This window comes from Cetorhinus maximus, chromosome 25 (genome assembly GCF_964194155.1).
Source record: "Cetorhinus maximus chromosome 25, sCetMax3.hap1.1, whole genome shotgun sequence".
In the NCBI taxonomy this organism is placed as follows: Eukaryota; Metazoa; Chordata; class Chondrichthyes; order Lamniformes; family Cetorhinidae; genus Cetorhinus; species Cetorhinus maximus.
In genome coordinates, this window is record NC_135903.1 from 34120881 (window position 1) to 34138867 (window position 17987).

General features: G+C 43.7%; 2 protein-coding genes across 2 annotated transcripts; both read left to right on the forward strand.

The window, feature by feature from the left end:
• Window positions 1-1498: 1498 nt before the first annotated feature.
• On the forward strand, window positions 1499-5804 carry LOC144667767 (interferon alpha-F-like). Its single transcript, XM_078529211.1, has 4 exons — window positions 1499-1630; window positions 1798-1887; window positions 5351-5590; window positions 5700-5804. Exons 1-4 carry the CDS (start codon window positions 1499-1501, stop codon window positions 5796-5798), a joined length of 561 nt encoding a protein of 186 aa, XP_078385337.1. The 3' UTR covers window positions 5799-5804.
• Window positions 5805-12970: 7166 nt separating this feature from the next.
• On the forward strand, window positions 12971-16420 carry LOC144667768 (interferon alpha-F-like). Its single transcript, XM_078529212.1, has 4 exons — window positions 12971-13102; window positions 13279-13368; window positions 15974-16213; window positions 16322-16420. Exons 1-4 carry the CDS (start codon window positions 12971-12973, stop codon window positions 16418-16420), a joined length of 561 nt encoding a protein of 186 aa, XP_078385338.1.
• Window positions 16421-17987: the final 1567 nt, after the last annotated feature.

Below are 17987 nucleotides of genomic sequence, written 5' to 3' on the forward strand. Positions count from 1 at the left end.
TTCTCCCCCAACTTGAATGGCTCTCTGTACCATGGTGCTATGGGAGCTCATCCTCCCGACAGTCCCCGCTCTCGGCCACACAGGGGGCAAGAATCTAGAACCTGTTGGATAAGGGCAAGGGTTGAGGCTCCTGCAGTGCTACTTCCTGGATCCCTCTACCTGCCTCACCCATACTTGGGCTCAAGTCTTGGGCTCAGAACTATGTCCTCATTCCTTCACTGTTACTGGCTAAAACTCCTGGAAACACCCCTGTACATTTAGCTACACCACATGGTCGGCAGTGGTTCAAGGAGAGGGTTCTTCACCACCTTCTGAGGGGTAATTAGGGAGGAGAAACAAATTCTGGCCTTGCCAGTGACGCCCACATCCGATCAGGGAATAAATGAAGCCGAATACTTCAAAAGTACCTGTGAATGAGCCTAATATTTTTGTATGGTAAAGATGGACACGCTCCTGTAGGTCCGTCCTTTTCCAACTGCCCATCACCCCTCTCAGTCTGATCCACCCTCTTTACAAACTCTCCTCCCTTTCGGAAATGACAAAACACGTCACTTTCCTTCAGACACTTTCGCTTTGGGATGAAATTGACACCAGGTTAATTTCCAGAGAGAAAGTGACACGGACACTTTCCCGGGAGAGAGACAAGAAAGAAAGGATGAAAGAAAAGAGAGCGGGATCACTTTTGGACTCAGAATCGGAGCAGATCAAATATTCTTTCAATCCGACTCTGAAAATGGCTCCAGAAAACAACCGAGAAATGAGAAACTTCTCCCAGTTAAAGAGCAGATTGTGGGACAGGTCAATCGGAGCGGAGTCTGTCTCCATGAAGCGGTGTCCCTGGGCTGTGAGCCGAGCTCTCTGCAATGTCCAACCTGTGAAGTGTGAACAGGACAAGCGCCAGGTGAACACACCGCGGGGACACAGTGGATTTCAAAGGGAATCGCTCTTCATGGGGCCCAATGTCAGCACTAAAAGCCGCCGCACCGGATCACCGCTGTCGCTCTCTCTATAATCCGGATGAAAAAATCCAGCCCCCGATACATGTTCACACTGCCCCCAATTCAGAGCCTCCCTCTACACCACCTTCGTGCCCCAGGTGAGCTGAAGCCACACAACACTGAGCTGGAACCGAGCGCTGCCTGTGATTTTCAACCGGGGATTTTCCACTCGCTGCTTCCGGAATCTCCAGCTTTTACATTCCTGACCTCAGAAAGGAAACCGGACAAACTATTGATCTCCCGCAGCTCTTCCAAAAATCCTCGAGCCCGTTTTCACTTTTCGAATGTAATGCCACACATTAAAGCCGACAGCATGGCAGCGCCAGTGAGAGCACCGAGCAGACTCCACACTCACACTCACACCGTTCGGCAGCACAGGCGCTCGCTCCCGGATCACAAGCGGCTCCGATTCCACTTTCCCAGTTTAAATCCGCCGCGGAATCAAGAAGCCGTCGGTTTCTCATCTTTCACATCGGTGTTTCACTCTGGGTCGCTTGATCATGGCTTTGGCGAGTATCTGGAGATTTTGGATGGTGTTGCTCTTCTTGTCCGGGACCCTCAGTCTGGGATGTGAGAGGCTGCAATTACAGCAAGTTCTCAACACAGAGACTCTCAGCAAACTGAATGCAATGGTGAGTTGAACCTGCAGCCAGAGCAGGAGGTGAATCACATTGTGTCCATTTGTTTTGAAAAATTATATCAGGAGAAGTCGTTTTCGTCCTTGCAACGGTTAATTGTCAGCGGACTGCAGTATTTCTGTTTCTCATGTGTTTGAAACAGTGTTTGTCTTTTCTCTCAGGGCGGTCGCTTCCCCCGACAATGTATAAGGGAAAGATTGGACCTGAAAACCAAGCCCATGGATCTAGTGAGGCTTTCGGAGGGTTTGCAGGTGAGTGAACACTGGGGCTTATTTTCACTTATACTAACAGAATTTTATGTAAAACCAGGTTGAGATCCACAGCCCTCGCCCAGAACGTACATAGCAGGTCGCCCACTGATGTGAAGATGTCGGTAGAGATAAGAGTCAGGTCCTGCTTAGAGTCAGGGTTGATTACGTGCTGCGCAGTTTAAGATCCCTGGAGGGATGTCCACATGTCAGATCCACATCCCTGAAAAACTCAGCAGGTTTGGCAGCATCGGCGGAGAAGAAAAGAGTTGACGTTTCGAGTCCTCATGACCCTTCGGCAGAACTGAGTAAAGTTAGGAGAGGGGTGAAATATAAACTGGTATAAGGTGGGGGGTGGGGGCGGGGGAGAGAAGTTGGTGCGATGCGGGGGGTGGGGGGAGTGGTTGTAGGGACAAGCAAGCAGTGATAGGAGCAGATAATCAAAAGATGTCACAGACAAAAGGATCAAAGGGGTGTTAAAGGTGGTGATATTACCTAAGAAAATGTGCTAATTAAGAATGGATGGCAGGACACTCAAGGTACAGCTCTAGTGGGGCTGGGGTGGAAAGACTGACGACAGGGTATTACAGTTATAGATTTAAAAATAATGGAAATAGGTGGGAGAAGAAAAATCTATATAAATTATTGGACCAAAACAAAAGGGAGGGGGATGAAACGGGAAGGGGGTGGGGATGGGGGAGGGAGTTTAAGATCTAAAGTTTTGAATTCAATATTCAGCCCGGAAGGCTGTAAAGTGCCTAGTCGGAAGATGAGGTGCTGTTCCTCCAGTTTGCGTTGGGCTTCACTGGAGCAATGCAGCAAGCCAAGGACAGATATGTGGGCAAGAGAGCAGGGTGAAGTGTTAAAATGGCAAGCGACAGGGAGGTTTGGGTCTTTCTTGCGGACAGACCGCAAGTGTTCTGCAAAGCAGTCACCCAGTTTGCATTTGGTCTCTCCAATGTAGAGGAGACTGCATTGGGAGCAACGAATGCAGTGGACTAAACTAGGGGAAATGCAATTGAAATGCTGCTTCACTTGGAAGGAATGTTTGGGCCCTTGGACGGTGAGGAAAGAGGAAGTGAAGGGGCAGGTGTTGCATCTTCTGCGTGGGCATGGGGAAGTGCCATAGGTGGGGGGTGAGGAGTAGGGGGTGATGGAGGAGTGGACCAGGGTGTCCCGGAGGAAACGATCCCTACGGAATGCCGCCAGGGGGGGTGAAGGGAAGATGTGTTTGGTGGTGGCATCATGCTGGAGTTGGCAGAAATGGCGGAGGATGATCCTTTGAATGCGGAGGCTGGTGGGGTGATAAGTGAGGACAAGGGGGACCCTATCATGTTTCTGGGAGGGAGGAGAAGGCATGAGGGTGGATGCACGGGAGATGGGCCGGACACGGTTGAGGGCCCTGTCAACGACCGTGGGTGGAAAACCTCGGTTAAGGAAGAAGGAGGACATGTCAGAGGAGCTGTTTTTGAAGGTAGCATCATCAGAACAGATGTGACGGAGGCAAAGGAACTGAGAGAATGGGATGGAGTCCTTACAGGAAGTGGGGTGTGAGGATCTGTAGTCGAGGTAACTGTGGGAGTCAGTAGGCTTGTAATGGATATTGGTGGACAGTCTATCATCAGAAATTGAGACAGAGAGGTCAAGGAAGGGAAGGGAAGTGTCAGAGATGGACCATATGAAAATGATGGCCATTAGCTTAGTTGGTTAGTCGAGAATAACGCCACCAGAGCGGGTTCAATTCCTTTCCCACTGAGGTAGATTTTGAGACCTGCCGCTTTGCCCTGCACCTGACATTGGGAGAAAATGGCAAACCACCACCGACAAATGAAAAACTGCCCAGAAATCAGTTCAGGATGAAGAATCAACAGATAACAAGCCAAGGACATGCCTTCTGGCACAGCGCACCTCCCGCTGGCAGGGATACAATCAACTAATTGGCAGTCAATTAAATATTGAGAAGTCCAAAGACATTCTTTTCAACTACCGCCATTAACTCTGTTCCCTAGTTACTGACTTCAAAGCTCTACCGAACCAATGTCTGATACTGACTCAGAATATTGGCCTTCTATTTAACCCACAGCTGAGCTTCCAACACCATCAGCAAGCTAACCTATTTCAACCTTCGTAATATCACCCATCTCTGCACTTGCCTCAGCTCATCTGATCCTGAAACTTTGATCCATGTATTTCTTCCCCTAGACTCCATTATTCTAATACTCTTCAGGCTGACCTCCCACCTTGCACCCTCTATAAACTCGAACTCACTCAATTAACTGCTGCAATATATCTAAACTCTAATATATCTAAATATCCCAACGAGCACAATGTCCTAATCAGCCATCACCTCAGTATTCTGAGATCTATTCTGAGGCAATGTAAGATCAAAAGGCAGCTGTAAGCCTCCAACTGGCTCCACAGTGGAAAGAACCTCATTTTGAATTCGTAAGATGAAAATGCTTTGCCTGATGTTTGGTTAAGTCTGTGCGTTTCTGGTGCCTTAATGGAGATTAGTTTGGGAATCTGTTTAAAATTATGATGGTAGTAATTTGTAGCCATGTGTGCATATTTTAACCTGTGTAAATGAATAAAATATTTCAATTAGTTTCATGTAAAACCTCAAGAACTGGTGGTCTGATTCCTGAATTTAGAGTTGTATCTCAAACATAACACTTAAAATGATAGGTTATTACAGTTGTTTAAAGTTTTCCTCAGGGACTTTTAAATAACTCAGCTGCACCAACTGCATCGCCCCAGCTTCCAAACCAGCAACATCTCTTTTTTTATATACTCATGCTGGTTTTGCCCCTTGCATTTTTTGTAACTTCCTCCAGGCCCCAACAACCCTTCCAGATCTCTGTGTTACATCCAATGTTCTCATCATGCTCATTCCAGATGTTCATTGCTCCATCACTGTGTAGCTGTGCCTTCATCTGTCTGGCCCTTAAGCTCTGGAATTAACTCCTTCCTAACTCTCTCTCCTCTGTAATTGCCTCCTAAAAGCCTAACTCTGAGCAAACATTCCACCTCCTTTTGTGGCTGGGTGTAAATTTTCTTTGATAATGCCCCTGTGAACCTTCTTGAGGTTTTTCACTATGTTAAATGTCCTACATAAATGCAAGTTGTTATTGTTGGTATCATGGGACCAATTGGAACTGTACATAGACTGGTCTAAATGGGGTGTGAGGTCACCATCAGCAGAGAGTCTCAAAGTGTTTGGCCAGGTGATAGATCTTCAGTGCCAGTTGGACTGTAGAGTTTGCATCAGTACTAGCCTGTACCACCTAGTAACTACATTTCAGGGAATATAATAATCAGTTAAATAGAGGCAGCAACTTTATTGATGTGATGTAATTAGTCACTTTCTCCTGAGCAACAGCAAGGATTAACTGTGAAATTTGCACCAGCCCTGACTGGTTACACAGGAACAGGTCCTCTCTAATGTCCTTGTGAATATTTCTCACAGGCCCAGGACAGGATCCAGATTGTCCATCAAACCCTGCGTCACATCAGCAAGATCTACAGCATGAACCTGGGCTCAGTCACGTGGCCCCGAGACAAGGTGGAAAACGTCCGGCTTCTCCTGGATCGGCAGCTCAGCGAGCTGGAAGAATGTGTCAGGGAACCAGGGTCAGAGCACAAGATGAGGAGAAACTCCGCCATTCAAAAATACTTCAGGAAACTTCGAAAGTTTCTCAAACAGAAGGTGAGACAATAAATAATTGACAGTGTGATTACTGCCATGTCGTTCATTCAGCTGCATTTAAATCTGTTCATTCTCTAATGAGGTTTCCTGAATGATTTCTCTTTTTCAGGGATTCAGTGACTGTGCCTGGGAAATAATCCGCACTGAGACCAGGACCCGTTTACAACAGCTCCTTTTCGTAACGGCACAAATCAACAGAAGAAACTGAAAAAAAATTCCAGTAGTAGAGACTAAATTAATTTATTTAAATTACCTCCTATTTATAAAAATAATTATATCTTATTGTATTTTATTGTATTGCTGAGATGACACTTTGATGCTTGGTGGCCGATGGAGAGCAAAGAATATCTTGATGCCACTTTATATTTGATTATTTGTTTCAATTTATTGATAGTTCTCGCTCTGATATTTTTCTGTGTTGAAATGTTAAATGTTTCACAAGGGGAAAAATCTGAGGAAAAATGCTATTTCTGTCCCTCCCTTTATTGGCTGGCAGTGGCTGCAATAACAGTTTCATTTCACCTTTGCTCTGTTAAGCACCTGATTCCAGTCGTTGGATATCCAGCGTAGATTCTCTGAACTGGCCCACGTAGCTTGCTCCTAATGCTCCTTATCTTATCTGCATTGAGTTAAACTGAATGCCATGATGCCTTTCTGCAATAGATGTTACGGTTTTTAAGGTGTAAAATCAAAAATGAAAAGAAGGAACTGAAGATTTTTCAATGACAAGTTTTATACAGATTGAAAAGATAATAAGTTATTTTAGAGTCCTCACTTTTTAAAGAAGTATAATATTTTATGCATACAGAATGCAAAGTATCATTAATTATAAAGTTCTGTCAGCTTGGCTCAATGCTGGCACTCTGAGGCAGAAAGTGGTAGGTTCAAACCCCACTCCAAAGGTTTAATTTCCATTGAGTTTTATGAAGCTCCTTATCCAACTGCTGGACTTCCAGTGACAATTCTGCACTGGAAATGGTCTGGCCATTCCACAACTCTGGTTTCCAGGTTACTCTCAGGCTCAAGGGTGGGGTTGCAGCCCAATGACCACTGACCTTATTCCTGTTCCACAGTAACCTTTACATTTCTGCTCTCCAAGACGTCAACACTGCAACTAATTCCACGTCATTTTAATGTATTGATATTTATCATTGTGATGCCTTTGTGTAATGAATTGCTACAGTTTTATACAATGTATGAAGTGAGTTCAAAAAGAAATGTTAATTTATTGATATTTAAGATTTGCGAAATTAGTGTTTTTTTTATAAAACTGAAAACTTTTTATGTTGAAGGAAAGCATGTTTGTAATAGCTCAAATCAGCAGAAGAAACTGAAAAAGACATGTTTACTACAGGCTGGGAGCAATGAATATTTATTTTTAAAAACTTTCAATTTAAAGCTATTTCCATATATATTTGTAACAAATTTTATATTTTATTGTACTGATCACAGAACAATCAGTGACATGATGGTATTATTTATTTTATTTATTGATTGATATTTATTGCTGTGACATTTTCACCTGATGTAATCCTAAACCTTCAGTGGCTGGGGTGTCTGCTCTGGAATTTACTGTCAGGCTTTCAAGATATGGGTTTGCAGACCTATAAACCCTGGGCTGCACTGACCTTTCCATTTCTCCCTTCCTAAGTTAAGTGGCCAACTTTCCAATCTATTTCAGCCACTGTAATTTATTGATCTTTATTGTTGTGATGTCTTCATATAATGAAATATTACAGTGTTATACAATGTATAACGTGAGTTTTTCACAATAACTTATTTAATGATATTTATTAAGATTTGGGGAACACACAATGTTTTTTGTAACTGGAAAATTTTATATACAATGAGAGCCTTTTCCTGTAAATAAATTATTTTCAATATTACGCATTAACTGAAATGACGTTCGTTTGTCAGTTCTGTGGATTGGTTTTCCATACTCTGTATAAATGCTCTGGGTTCTCTTACCTGCTGCCTCTTCCTGTCAGTCCTTCTCTGTTCTCCTCTCCTTTCTCCACAATTGGATTTTCCCTCACCCGTTGGAACTGTGACCACATTGTGAACCAAACAGGCCTGATTTATCATCTTTTAACCCTCTGCTTCTCAAGGCCATATTCCAGCTCCAAATGAGAGAGGACTGAACGTTATGTTCAGGACAGACAAGTGGAAAATGGAGGCAATAATTGGAAATGGACAGATGGAAAAATGGAATAGTTGGATGTAGGAGATGACTGGAGTGTCAGCCATAGTGAAGATATGGGGACAACAGACAATGGGGTTAAAAGTGACATCAGGCAATGAGTAGGAAGGAGATGACTGGAGAGTGGGGATGAAAATCTCTTATTTCGCATTGTGGTTTGCACCTTCTGAAAATCTGCATGTTAAACACTGTCTGCATTACATAAGAACAGAAAAAAAATAGAAGGATTAGGCCATTTGGCCACTCAAGCCTGCTCCACCATTCAATAATATTCTGACTGATTTGATTGTGGCCTGAAATTCACTTCCCTGCCTTCCACCCATAACATTTGACTCCTTTGTTGATCAAATTCTATATAACTCAGTTTTGGATATATTCAGTAACCCAACCTCTACTGTTCTCTGGGGTGAAGAAATTCAAAGGTTAATGACACTCGGCACAAAAGAAATCCTCCTCATCTCCATGTCACATGCAGTTGCCGTACTCTGAAACTGTGAACCTGAATCCCCCTCCCGCCCTCACCCCATTCCAGATTCCTCCAGAGAGGAAATATCTCAATACCTACCCGTTCAAATCTCCTCACAATCTTAAATGATTCAATGACATCACCTCTCATCAAACTCGAAGGAGTATAGGCTCAACCTGGTTAAGTTTGCTTCATAAACCAACTTCTCTTTCCAGGAATCAACCTGGTCAACCCTCTCTGAAGTGTCTCCAATGCAAGTTAATCGCTGCTTAAATAAGGAGACCAAAGCTGTACATAGTACTCCAGGCCTGGTCTCACAAATGGCCTGTAGAGTTGAAGCAAAACTTCCCTAATTGTATTCTTCATCCTCTTTGCAATAAAGGACAACATACCATTTACCTTTCCAATTAATTGCTCTACCTGTTTGCTAAATTTTCATTGCTCAGGTCCAAGGACAACCAGGTCCCTCTGCACTGAAAGATTCTGTGTTCTTTCTCCATTTAAACAACATTCTGACTTTCTGCTGGGCACAGCAACGGCTAACTTGTGTCTTAAATTACATCAGTCACTATATATCTAAAGTACTTTATAAGCTGTTGAGTGCTTTGAGACACCTGTGGTCAGGAAGGGCACAATGTGAATGCAAGCCTGTTTTGAAAAAAATATCATCGAGAAAGCTGGGCCTACACACAAAACTGCCCTCACTCCAGGGTGAATTTATCAGCAGTGCAGTTGTTTACAGGCCTTCCAAAGGGCCCCAAAAAATAAACTGGATGATTTGGGTTTGAGTACAGCAACAGACATGTGTTAAAAGGTTTGCAAAGCAACTTTATTAATTTACAAATACAATAACTATTGCATTCCAATTCCAAAAAAGTGGGAATGAACCAATCCAATTTCCATCGCCATTAATTTCTACAAAACAGCAAAGGTTGCTTCCCATTCAAGGGACAAGCATACTGACTTGGAACTATTTACCATTTCTTCACTGTTACTGGCTAACACTCCTGGAAAACCCTTCCCAACACCTCTGTAAATTCACCTACACCACATGAACGGCAGCAGTTCAGGTGTTCAAGGGGGCGGTTCATCACCACCTTCTGTCCGGTAATTAGGGAGGAGCAACAAATTCTGGCCTTTCCAGAGACGCCCACGTCCCATCAAGGAAGAAATGAAGCCAAATCATGCAAAAGTAGCTGTGAATGATCCGCATATTTTAGTAATGTAAAAATGCTCACGCTCCCGTAGGTCCTTCCTATTTCCTCTAATGTCACTCGCCAGTGTTTTTAATATTCTTCCTTCAGTTCCCTGACCCTCCTTCCGCCTCCGCCTTCAATAATTACAATTCCCACTGTTCTATTCGCCAATAACAGCATTGTTGTAAATTGTAGTTTCTCTCCAGTCTCCAGTTGGGGAATGTGGGATTCCGCTCCCACATCCACCCGGACGGTAGATTTTGGTTACACTTCCAGCTGAGAGGGATTTGGTGACATTTCCTATGTACCCGGGCATTTACCGAATACCCCAAAGCTTTTCCCAACTGCCCCTCACCCCTCTCAGTCTGATCCACCCTCTTTACAAACCCTCCTCCCTTTCGGAAATGACAAAACACGTCACTTTCCTTCAGGCACTTTCGCTTTTGGCTGAAATGGACACCAGGTTAATTTCCAGAGAGAAAGTGACATGGACACTTTCCCGGGAGAGGGACAAGAAAGAAAGGATGAAAGAAAAGAGAGCGGGATCACTTTCGGACTCAGAATCGGAGCAGATCAAATATTCTTTCAATCCGACTCTGAAAATGGCTCCAGAAAACAACCGAGAAATGAGAAACTTCTCCCAGTTAAAGAGCAGATTGTGGGACAGGTCAATCGGAGCGGAGTCTGTCTCCATGAAGCGGTGTCCCTGGGCTGTGAGCCGAGCTGTCTGCAATGTCCAACCTGTGAAGTGTGAACAGGACAAGCGCCAGGTGAACACACCGCGGGGACACAGTGGATTTCAAAGGGAATCGCTCTTCATGGGGCCCAATGTCAGCACTAAAAGCCGCCGCACCGGATCACCGCTGTCGCTCTCTCTATAATCCGGATGATAAAATCCAGCCCCCGATACATGTTCACACTGCCCCCAATTCAGAGCTTCCCTCTACACCACCTTCGTGCCCCAGGTGAGCTGAAGCCACACAACACTGAGCTGGAACCGAGCGCTGCCTGTGATTTTCAACCGGGGATTTTCCACTCGCTGCTTCCGGAATCTCCAGCTTTTACATTCCGGACCTCAGAAAGGAAACCGGACAAACTATTGATCTCCCGCAGCTCTTCCAAAAATCCTCGAGCCCGTTTTCACTTTTCGAATGTAATGCCACACATTAAAGCCGACAGCATGGCAGCGCCAGTGAGAGCACCGAGCAGACTCCACACTCACACTCACACCGTTCGGCAGCACAGGCGCTCGCTCCCGGATCACAAGCGGCTCCGATTCGACTTTCCCAGTTTAAATCCGCCGCGGAATCACGAAGCCGTCGGTTTCTCATCTTTCACATCAGTGTTTCACTCTGGGTCGCTTGATCATGGCTTTGGCGAGTATCTGGAGATTCTGGATGGTGTTGCTCTTCTTGTCCAGGACCCTCAGTCTGGGATGTGACAGGCTGCAGTTACAGCAAGTTCTCAACACAGAGACTCTCAGCAAACTGAATGCAATGGTGAGTTGAACCCAAAACACAGAGTCGGTAATTATGTTGAGGGGAGAGAGGGAATCAGCCTCCAGGAGAGATTAAATCTGGATTTGGGTGAAGGAACAAATGGGATCTGAGAGGAAATTGGAAAGCAGACATTGAGGAGGAGGGCGCTCAATGACGGAAGAAGCGGAATGTGAACCTGAAGGGGGAGAGGGGGCAAATCAGAGACAGCCCATCAGTAACAACCATTCAGAATAATAGAGCCACTTTAAGGTCTCAAGGTGCCTCACGGGAATGTTATACAGCAACATTTGTTGTGGTGGGCACAGCAAGATTTCAAACTTTGCAGATGATACAAATTTTGGAAATGTTGTCAACTGTGATGCGGATGGTGCTGAACTTAAAAACGACATTGGCATGTTTGTGGTTTGGGCAGACAAGTGGCAGATGAAGTTCAATGTAGAGAAATGTGAGGTGATACGTTTTGGGAGGCAAGATAAGGCGAGACCTTATAAAATAAAGGGAGTGACTCTACAGGATGTGCAGGAACAGAGGGACCTCGGTGTATATGCGGATTGGTCATTGAAGATGGCAGGGCATATTGAGAGCAGTTAATAAAGAATATACTAGCATAGGCTTTATTAATTGTGGCGTTGAGTAGAAGAGAAAAGAGGTCATGTCGAACTTGTATAAGACACCAGTTAGGCATCATCTGGAGTACTGTTCTGGGCACCATACTTGAGGAAGGATGTGAGGGTATTGGTGAGAGTACAGAGGAGGTTAACAAGAATCATTCCCAGGATAACGAACTGTAGCTACGCGGGAGGATTGGAGAGGTTGTCACTGTTTTCCTTGGAGAAAAGAATGTGGAGATTAGGCTTAATTGAGGAACTCAAGATACCCTGCGGGGTATGGACAGCGTAAATAATAAGAAACCGTCTCCACGAAAGCGAACATCAAGAAATATAGGGCACAGGTTGAAAATAGTTGGCAAAGGGAGTAAATGTGATATGAGGAGCAATTTTTGAACCCAGGGTGTGATTGGAGCAAACTTCACACAGTGCTTTCAATACTTGAAAATGACGATGAGAATTTTAAAATGAAGGTATTTCTTATCCAGGAGACTGACGCTGTGTTTTGTTTGATCTCCCTGAGGAGATGCATGTCGAACAGAAATAGAAAGGGACCTAAAATAGATTCTTGGGGACACAGAGGCTAAACGTTGGGGCTGGGTGGGTGATGGTGGAGAAGAGATGCCATTCTGGGGGTTTACAGTCTGCATTTAGACAGTGGGAGCCAGGCAGTGTATCCCCAACCAGCAGGCCCATGGTGGAGAAAGTTGAATTCTGATGTTCATGTCGACTATGTCACAGGACTAGAAGGAGGAGAATGTTTTACATATGTCACGGGCATGTTGAACGTAATTTATGAATTTGCCTATCACCTTATGGAGATCTTGTGATGCAATGGGTCGGACCTGCTTTCAGGCAGAGAACTCAAGAACAAGTACAGCCTTATAATCTATCAATGTAACCAAATGCCCCTTCATTGCCCCCTTAATGCGAATCCGTTCAATTTGGAGGAAGCATGATAATTTTCCCAAAACATTGTTAAAACTGTTGATCCAAATTTCTAGAACTTTGAGCTGGAACCGAGCGCGGGTTGTGATTTTCTCTCGGGCATCTTACAGTCACTGGATCAGGAATCTCCAGATTTCAGTTTCCTTATCTCAGACAGGGAGCAGACAAACTCGTCCTCTCCTGAAGTCCTTCCAAAACTCCAGCAACCAGATTTCACTTTTCGAGTGTAATAGCAACATCGCCAGTCCCCCCTCTTCACAGCGACAGCTCCTCCCAGCACAATTCTCACACAAACATACACAAACAGGACTGGACATTCAGGCGGTCGCACCGGCTTCACAAGCGGCAGCATTTCCAGTCCTCGTGTTTCATTCGCTTCAAAGGAATAGACTTTCGGAGTGGTCCCAGATCCGCTCAGTGTCTGATCCTCAGCTCGGGGTGTTTCACTCTGGGTCGCTTGATCATGGCTTTGGCGAGTATCTGGAGATTTTGGATGGTGTTGCTTTTCTTGTCCGGGACCCTCAGTCTGGGATGTGACAGGCTGCAGTTACAGCAAGTTCTCAACACAGAGACTCTCAGCAAACTGAATGCAATGGTGAGTTGAACCTGCAGTCAGAGCAGGAGGTGAATCACATTGTGTCCGCTTGCTGTGAAATGTCACATCAGGGGAAATGTTTTGCGATTTGTCATTTTGTCCAATGAATTGTCTGTGATTCTCCAGTATTTGAGTTTTTGGGGCTGATTGTAACAGTGATTGTTTTCCCCTCTCAGGGCGGACCCTTTCCCCGACACTGTATAAGACAGAGACTCTCACTGAAAACCAAACCCTTGAACCTGGTGAAACTCTCGAAGGAATTAGAGGTGAGTGAACACTCGGTTCATTTGATTCACACAGGGCTTTTATACAAAGTAAGATCAACAACCGGATCGGAAACTTCCACATCAGGAATTTGAAACAGAGTGAAATGTACCCATTGTGAATGTAGGAGCAGTCTCACTTATTGTATTTCACTCACTATCTCACTCATGAACTATATCACTCTCTCTAACCGCACTCACTACCCCTTATCTCCAACTCTCTCCCTCCCTGATATTATGTCCCTCCCGCTAACTACCTGCTCTGGGAACTATCCGACTGGATCTCCCATCTCCTTTTCCTGCAGGGCCTCTAGAATATTCCGTGCAGACCACTGCCTGATGGGCCTGTTGTCAAAGGTGTTTCTCTGCCTAAGCATTTCTACACGGGATAGGTGGTGAGTCAGGTTCCAAAGGCTTCGAGTGTTCGCGACAACAAGGCCAGTCCCATCCTTTGCAACACGTGGGACAGGTTGAAAGTCAGCACTTGCAGTTTGCGTTCCAAGGGTCCACGCACAGCTTGATGCAGCAAGACCCAAATGTAGTCATCAGGATGAGGGCGATGTTCAGTGCGTTTTGTCCTCTGATCATTGACTATGTGAAAACTTCTCAACTTTTCTCAACCTAACACCCTTTAATTTTCTCACTGCCTCTAACCACCTCACTTCCTCTAATCATCTTATTCCCTGTAACAATTTGCCTCCCTCGAAACATCTCACTCCTCAGCTGCACTGAATGACTTTGGGGCATGAACCACGCAGGCAGGTTAGGCCATAGGATCATAGAATGATCCTGTGCTGAAGGAGACCGATTGGGCAGAATGGCCTGTTTCTGTGCCACGTTTCCGATCAACTACCTGGTGGAAAAATATGTTAGTAGGTACGCACTAACCAGCATTCATATATTCAAGAAAAATCACCTTTCCCAAACTTGATTGAGTTATGTGATAATGTAGCAGAGGGTGTTCATGAGTTTAGTGCGCTTAATCTTCTGCTGATGTCATCATACCTCTGCAGCACTTTGAATGAACGATTCAAATTATTCCCGCTCTCATCCCCCATTACAATGCAAAAATCTTCTCTGACTATTTATCCAATTCTCTCTAGAAAGTTATTATTGAATCTGCTTTTCCTGTTTTGTAAATCAATCCATGCGCACAGTTTTAAAAGACTAATCATCACAAGATCCAGCGCACAATCCTCATCAACACTCTCTGCTGCATTATCGCATAACTCAATCAAGCTGGGTAAGGATAATTTGATGGTAAAGATGTCTCCCCACAGATCATTGTATCTGAAGTTTTCCCACCACCCAAAATGGTCTAACTGGCCTGTATTTGTTGGGTTTATCCCTCTTCCATTTTTGAATGGGATGTAAGTATTTGAAATCTTCTGGTCCGCTGCCATCATGTCCCTCATATCTAAAGAGGACTGGAGGAAAGCGGCCAGAAGTGTCATTTCAACCCTTGCTTTCCTCAGCAATCTCAGCTGTATTCCGACCAGATCAGGTGACTTTCCTAACCTGAGTGCTGCCAATATTTTACGTAACTCCTCTTTATCTATTTTAATCCTACCCAATTTCTCTACTCGCTCCCCCTGCACTGTGACTTTTGAAGTATCTGCTTGTGAAGTGAAGACAAATTCCAAGAACTGGTTTAGATCCTCCGCCATGTCCTTTGTGTCCCACAAGAAGATTTATTTTTTGCTCACTAATCAACACAAACAAACATTTATTTACATGCTTATTAAAAGATTTTATCTTCCCTCTTACGTGACCTGCTCATCAATTCTCATGCATTCTGTTTATTCCTTATTTCTTTTGATAACTTTTCTCCATATTGGCTGCATTCAGCTTGGTTCCTCACTCAGCTAAGAGCCTAATGTTTCACATAAGGCTTCGTTTTCTGTTTTGTTTTAATGTCTACATCTTTCGGCGATGAGGTCATTGACCTTGCCATGCCCTTCCTTTCTGCTTCATTGAAAGGAGTCCAGTCTGCAACCATAACTTCACCACTTAAAAAGAGCCTCAATTGCTACTTTCCTCCTGAGTTAGCACTATTTAAGAGGAGATGGTGGCTTAGTGGTAGATTCACAGGGTTAATAATTCATGGCCTAGGCTAATGCTCTGGGTACCTGAGTTCATGCCCCATCACACAGCTGGTGGAATTTTAATTCAATCAATAAACGTGGAATATAACACTAGTGTCAGTAATACTGACCATGCAACTATCATGGATCTTTGTAAAACCCTTCTGATTCACTAATGACTTTTAAGAAAGGAAATGTGACTTCTGCATCTGGACTGGATGACATGTCACTCTCAGCACATGGTCGAATCTTCACTGTCCTTTCAAATATTCAGTTCAAGGGACATTAGGGATGGACATGTAATGCTGGCTTTGCCAGTGATGCCCACATCCCATGAATGTCTAAAGGAAAATAGAATCCTTGATTCAAATACACCGGGGCCAGATCCCGTTTAAATGCATAAAATTAATCCTCCCCCTTTTGCCCATTTTCAGCTCTAATTGTATTTTGTTATTTAACATAGTCTGTTCTAAAATTAAAGGTAAACATGTCCTTTCCAATGTCATTCTCTACATTATACAAAGATACAGGACAGGATCCAGATTGTCCATCAAACCCTGCGTCACATCAGCAAGATCTACAGCATGAACCTGGGTTCAGCCACATGGGCCCAGGACAAGGTGGAAAACCTCCGGCTTCTCCTGGATCGGCAGCTCGCTGAGCTGGATGAATGTGTCAGGAAACCAGGATCAGAGCACAAGATGAGGAGAAACTCCGCCATTCACAATTACTTTAGGAAACTGGAAAAGTTTCTCAAACAGGAGGTAGGTCAATTGATAAATGACAATGTGATTGCTGGCATGTAGTTCATTTCACCACATTTAAATCTGCGCATTCTCTAATCGGTTTCCCTGAATAATTTTCTTTTTCAGAAATTCAGTGACTGTGCCTGGGAAATAATCCGCAATGAGACCAGAGCCCGTTTACAACAGCTCCTTTTCATCATAGCACAAATCAGCAGAAGAAACTGAGAAAGATGTTTAGAACAGACTGGGAGCAATGAATATTTATTTTAAAAACTTTTAACATATAGCTATTTATATATATATTTGTAACAAATTTTATATTTTATTGTACTGATGACAGAACAATGAGTGACATGATTGGATTATTTATTTATTTTATTTATTCATTTATTTATTGATATTTATTGCTATGATATTTTCCCCTGATATAATCCTAACCCTTTAGTGGGTGGGGTGTCTGCTCTGGAATTTACTGGTAGGCTTTCAAGATATGGGTTTTCAGACCTATAAACTCTGGGCCGCACTGACCTTTCCATTTCTCCTCTCCTAAGTGGCCAACTTTTCAATCTATTTCAGCCACTGTAATTTATTGATCTTTATTGTTGTGATGTCTTCATGTAATGAAATGTTACATGTTATTTAATGTGTAATGTGAATTTTTAATGATAATTTATTTATTGATATTTATTAAGTGTTGGCGAACAGAAATATTTTTTTGTAACTGGAATATTTTATACACAATGAGAGCCTTTGGTACAAATAAATTGTTTTCAATATTACGCATTGACTGGAATGATGTTCATTTTTCAATTCTGTCGGTTGGCTTTCCATACTCAGTATAAATGCTCTGGATTCTCCCACCTGCTGCCTCTTCCTGTCAGCCCTTCTCTGTTCTCCTCTTCTTTCTCCACAATCAGATTTTCCCTCACCCGTTGGAACTGTGAACCTATTGTGAACCGAACTGCCCTGATTTATCATCTTTTACCCCTCTGCATCTCAAAGCCACATTCCAGCTCCAAAGGAGAGAGGCCTGAGCTTGATGTTCAGGAGAAAAGTGGAAAATAGAGGTATAAATTAGAAATGGACAGATGGAGAAATGGAATGGGTGGACATAGAAGATGACTGGAGTGTCAGCCTCTGCGAATATATGGGGACATCAGACAATGGGGTTGAGAATGACATCAGGTAATGAGTAGGAAGGAGAATGAGTGCAGAGTGGGGATGAAAATCTTATATTTTGCATTGTTGTTTACACCTTCTTAAAACCTGTATGATAAATACTGTCTGCATTACAATAGAACAGAAGAAAAAAGAGAAGTAGGCCATTTGGCTTGTCAAGCCTGCTCCACCATTCAATAAGATTCTGACTGATTTGATTGTGGCCTTATATCTACTCCCCTGCCTGCCACCTATAACCTTTGACTCCTTTGTTGATCAATCCCATCTAACTCAGACTTGAATATATTCAATAACACAACCTCCACTCTTCTCTGAGGTGATTAATTTAAAAGATTAATGACACTCGGTGCAATAGAAACGCTCCTCATCTCCGTCTCACGTGCAGTTTCCACATATTGAAACTTTGGCCCCCAGTTACAGACTCCCCCAGAGAGGAAACACCTCAACATCTACCCGATCAAATCTCCTCACAATCTTAAATGACTCAATGACATCACCTCTCATTCTTCAAAACTCGAAGGAGTATATGCTCAACCTGGGTAAGATTGCTTCATAAACCAACTTCTCTTTCCAGGAATCAACCTGGTGAGCCCTCTCTGAAGTGTCTCCAATG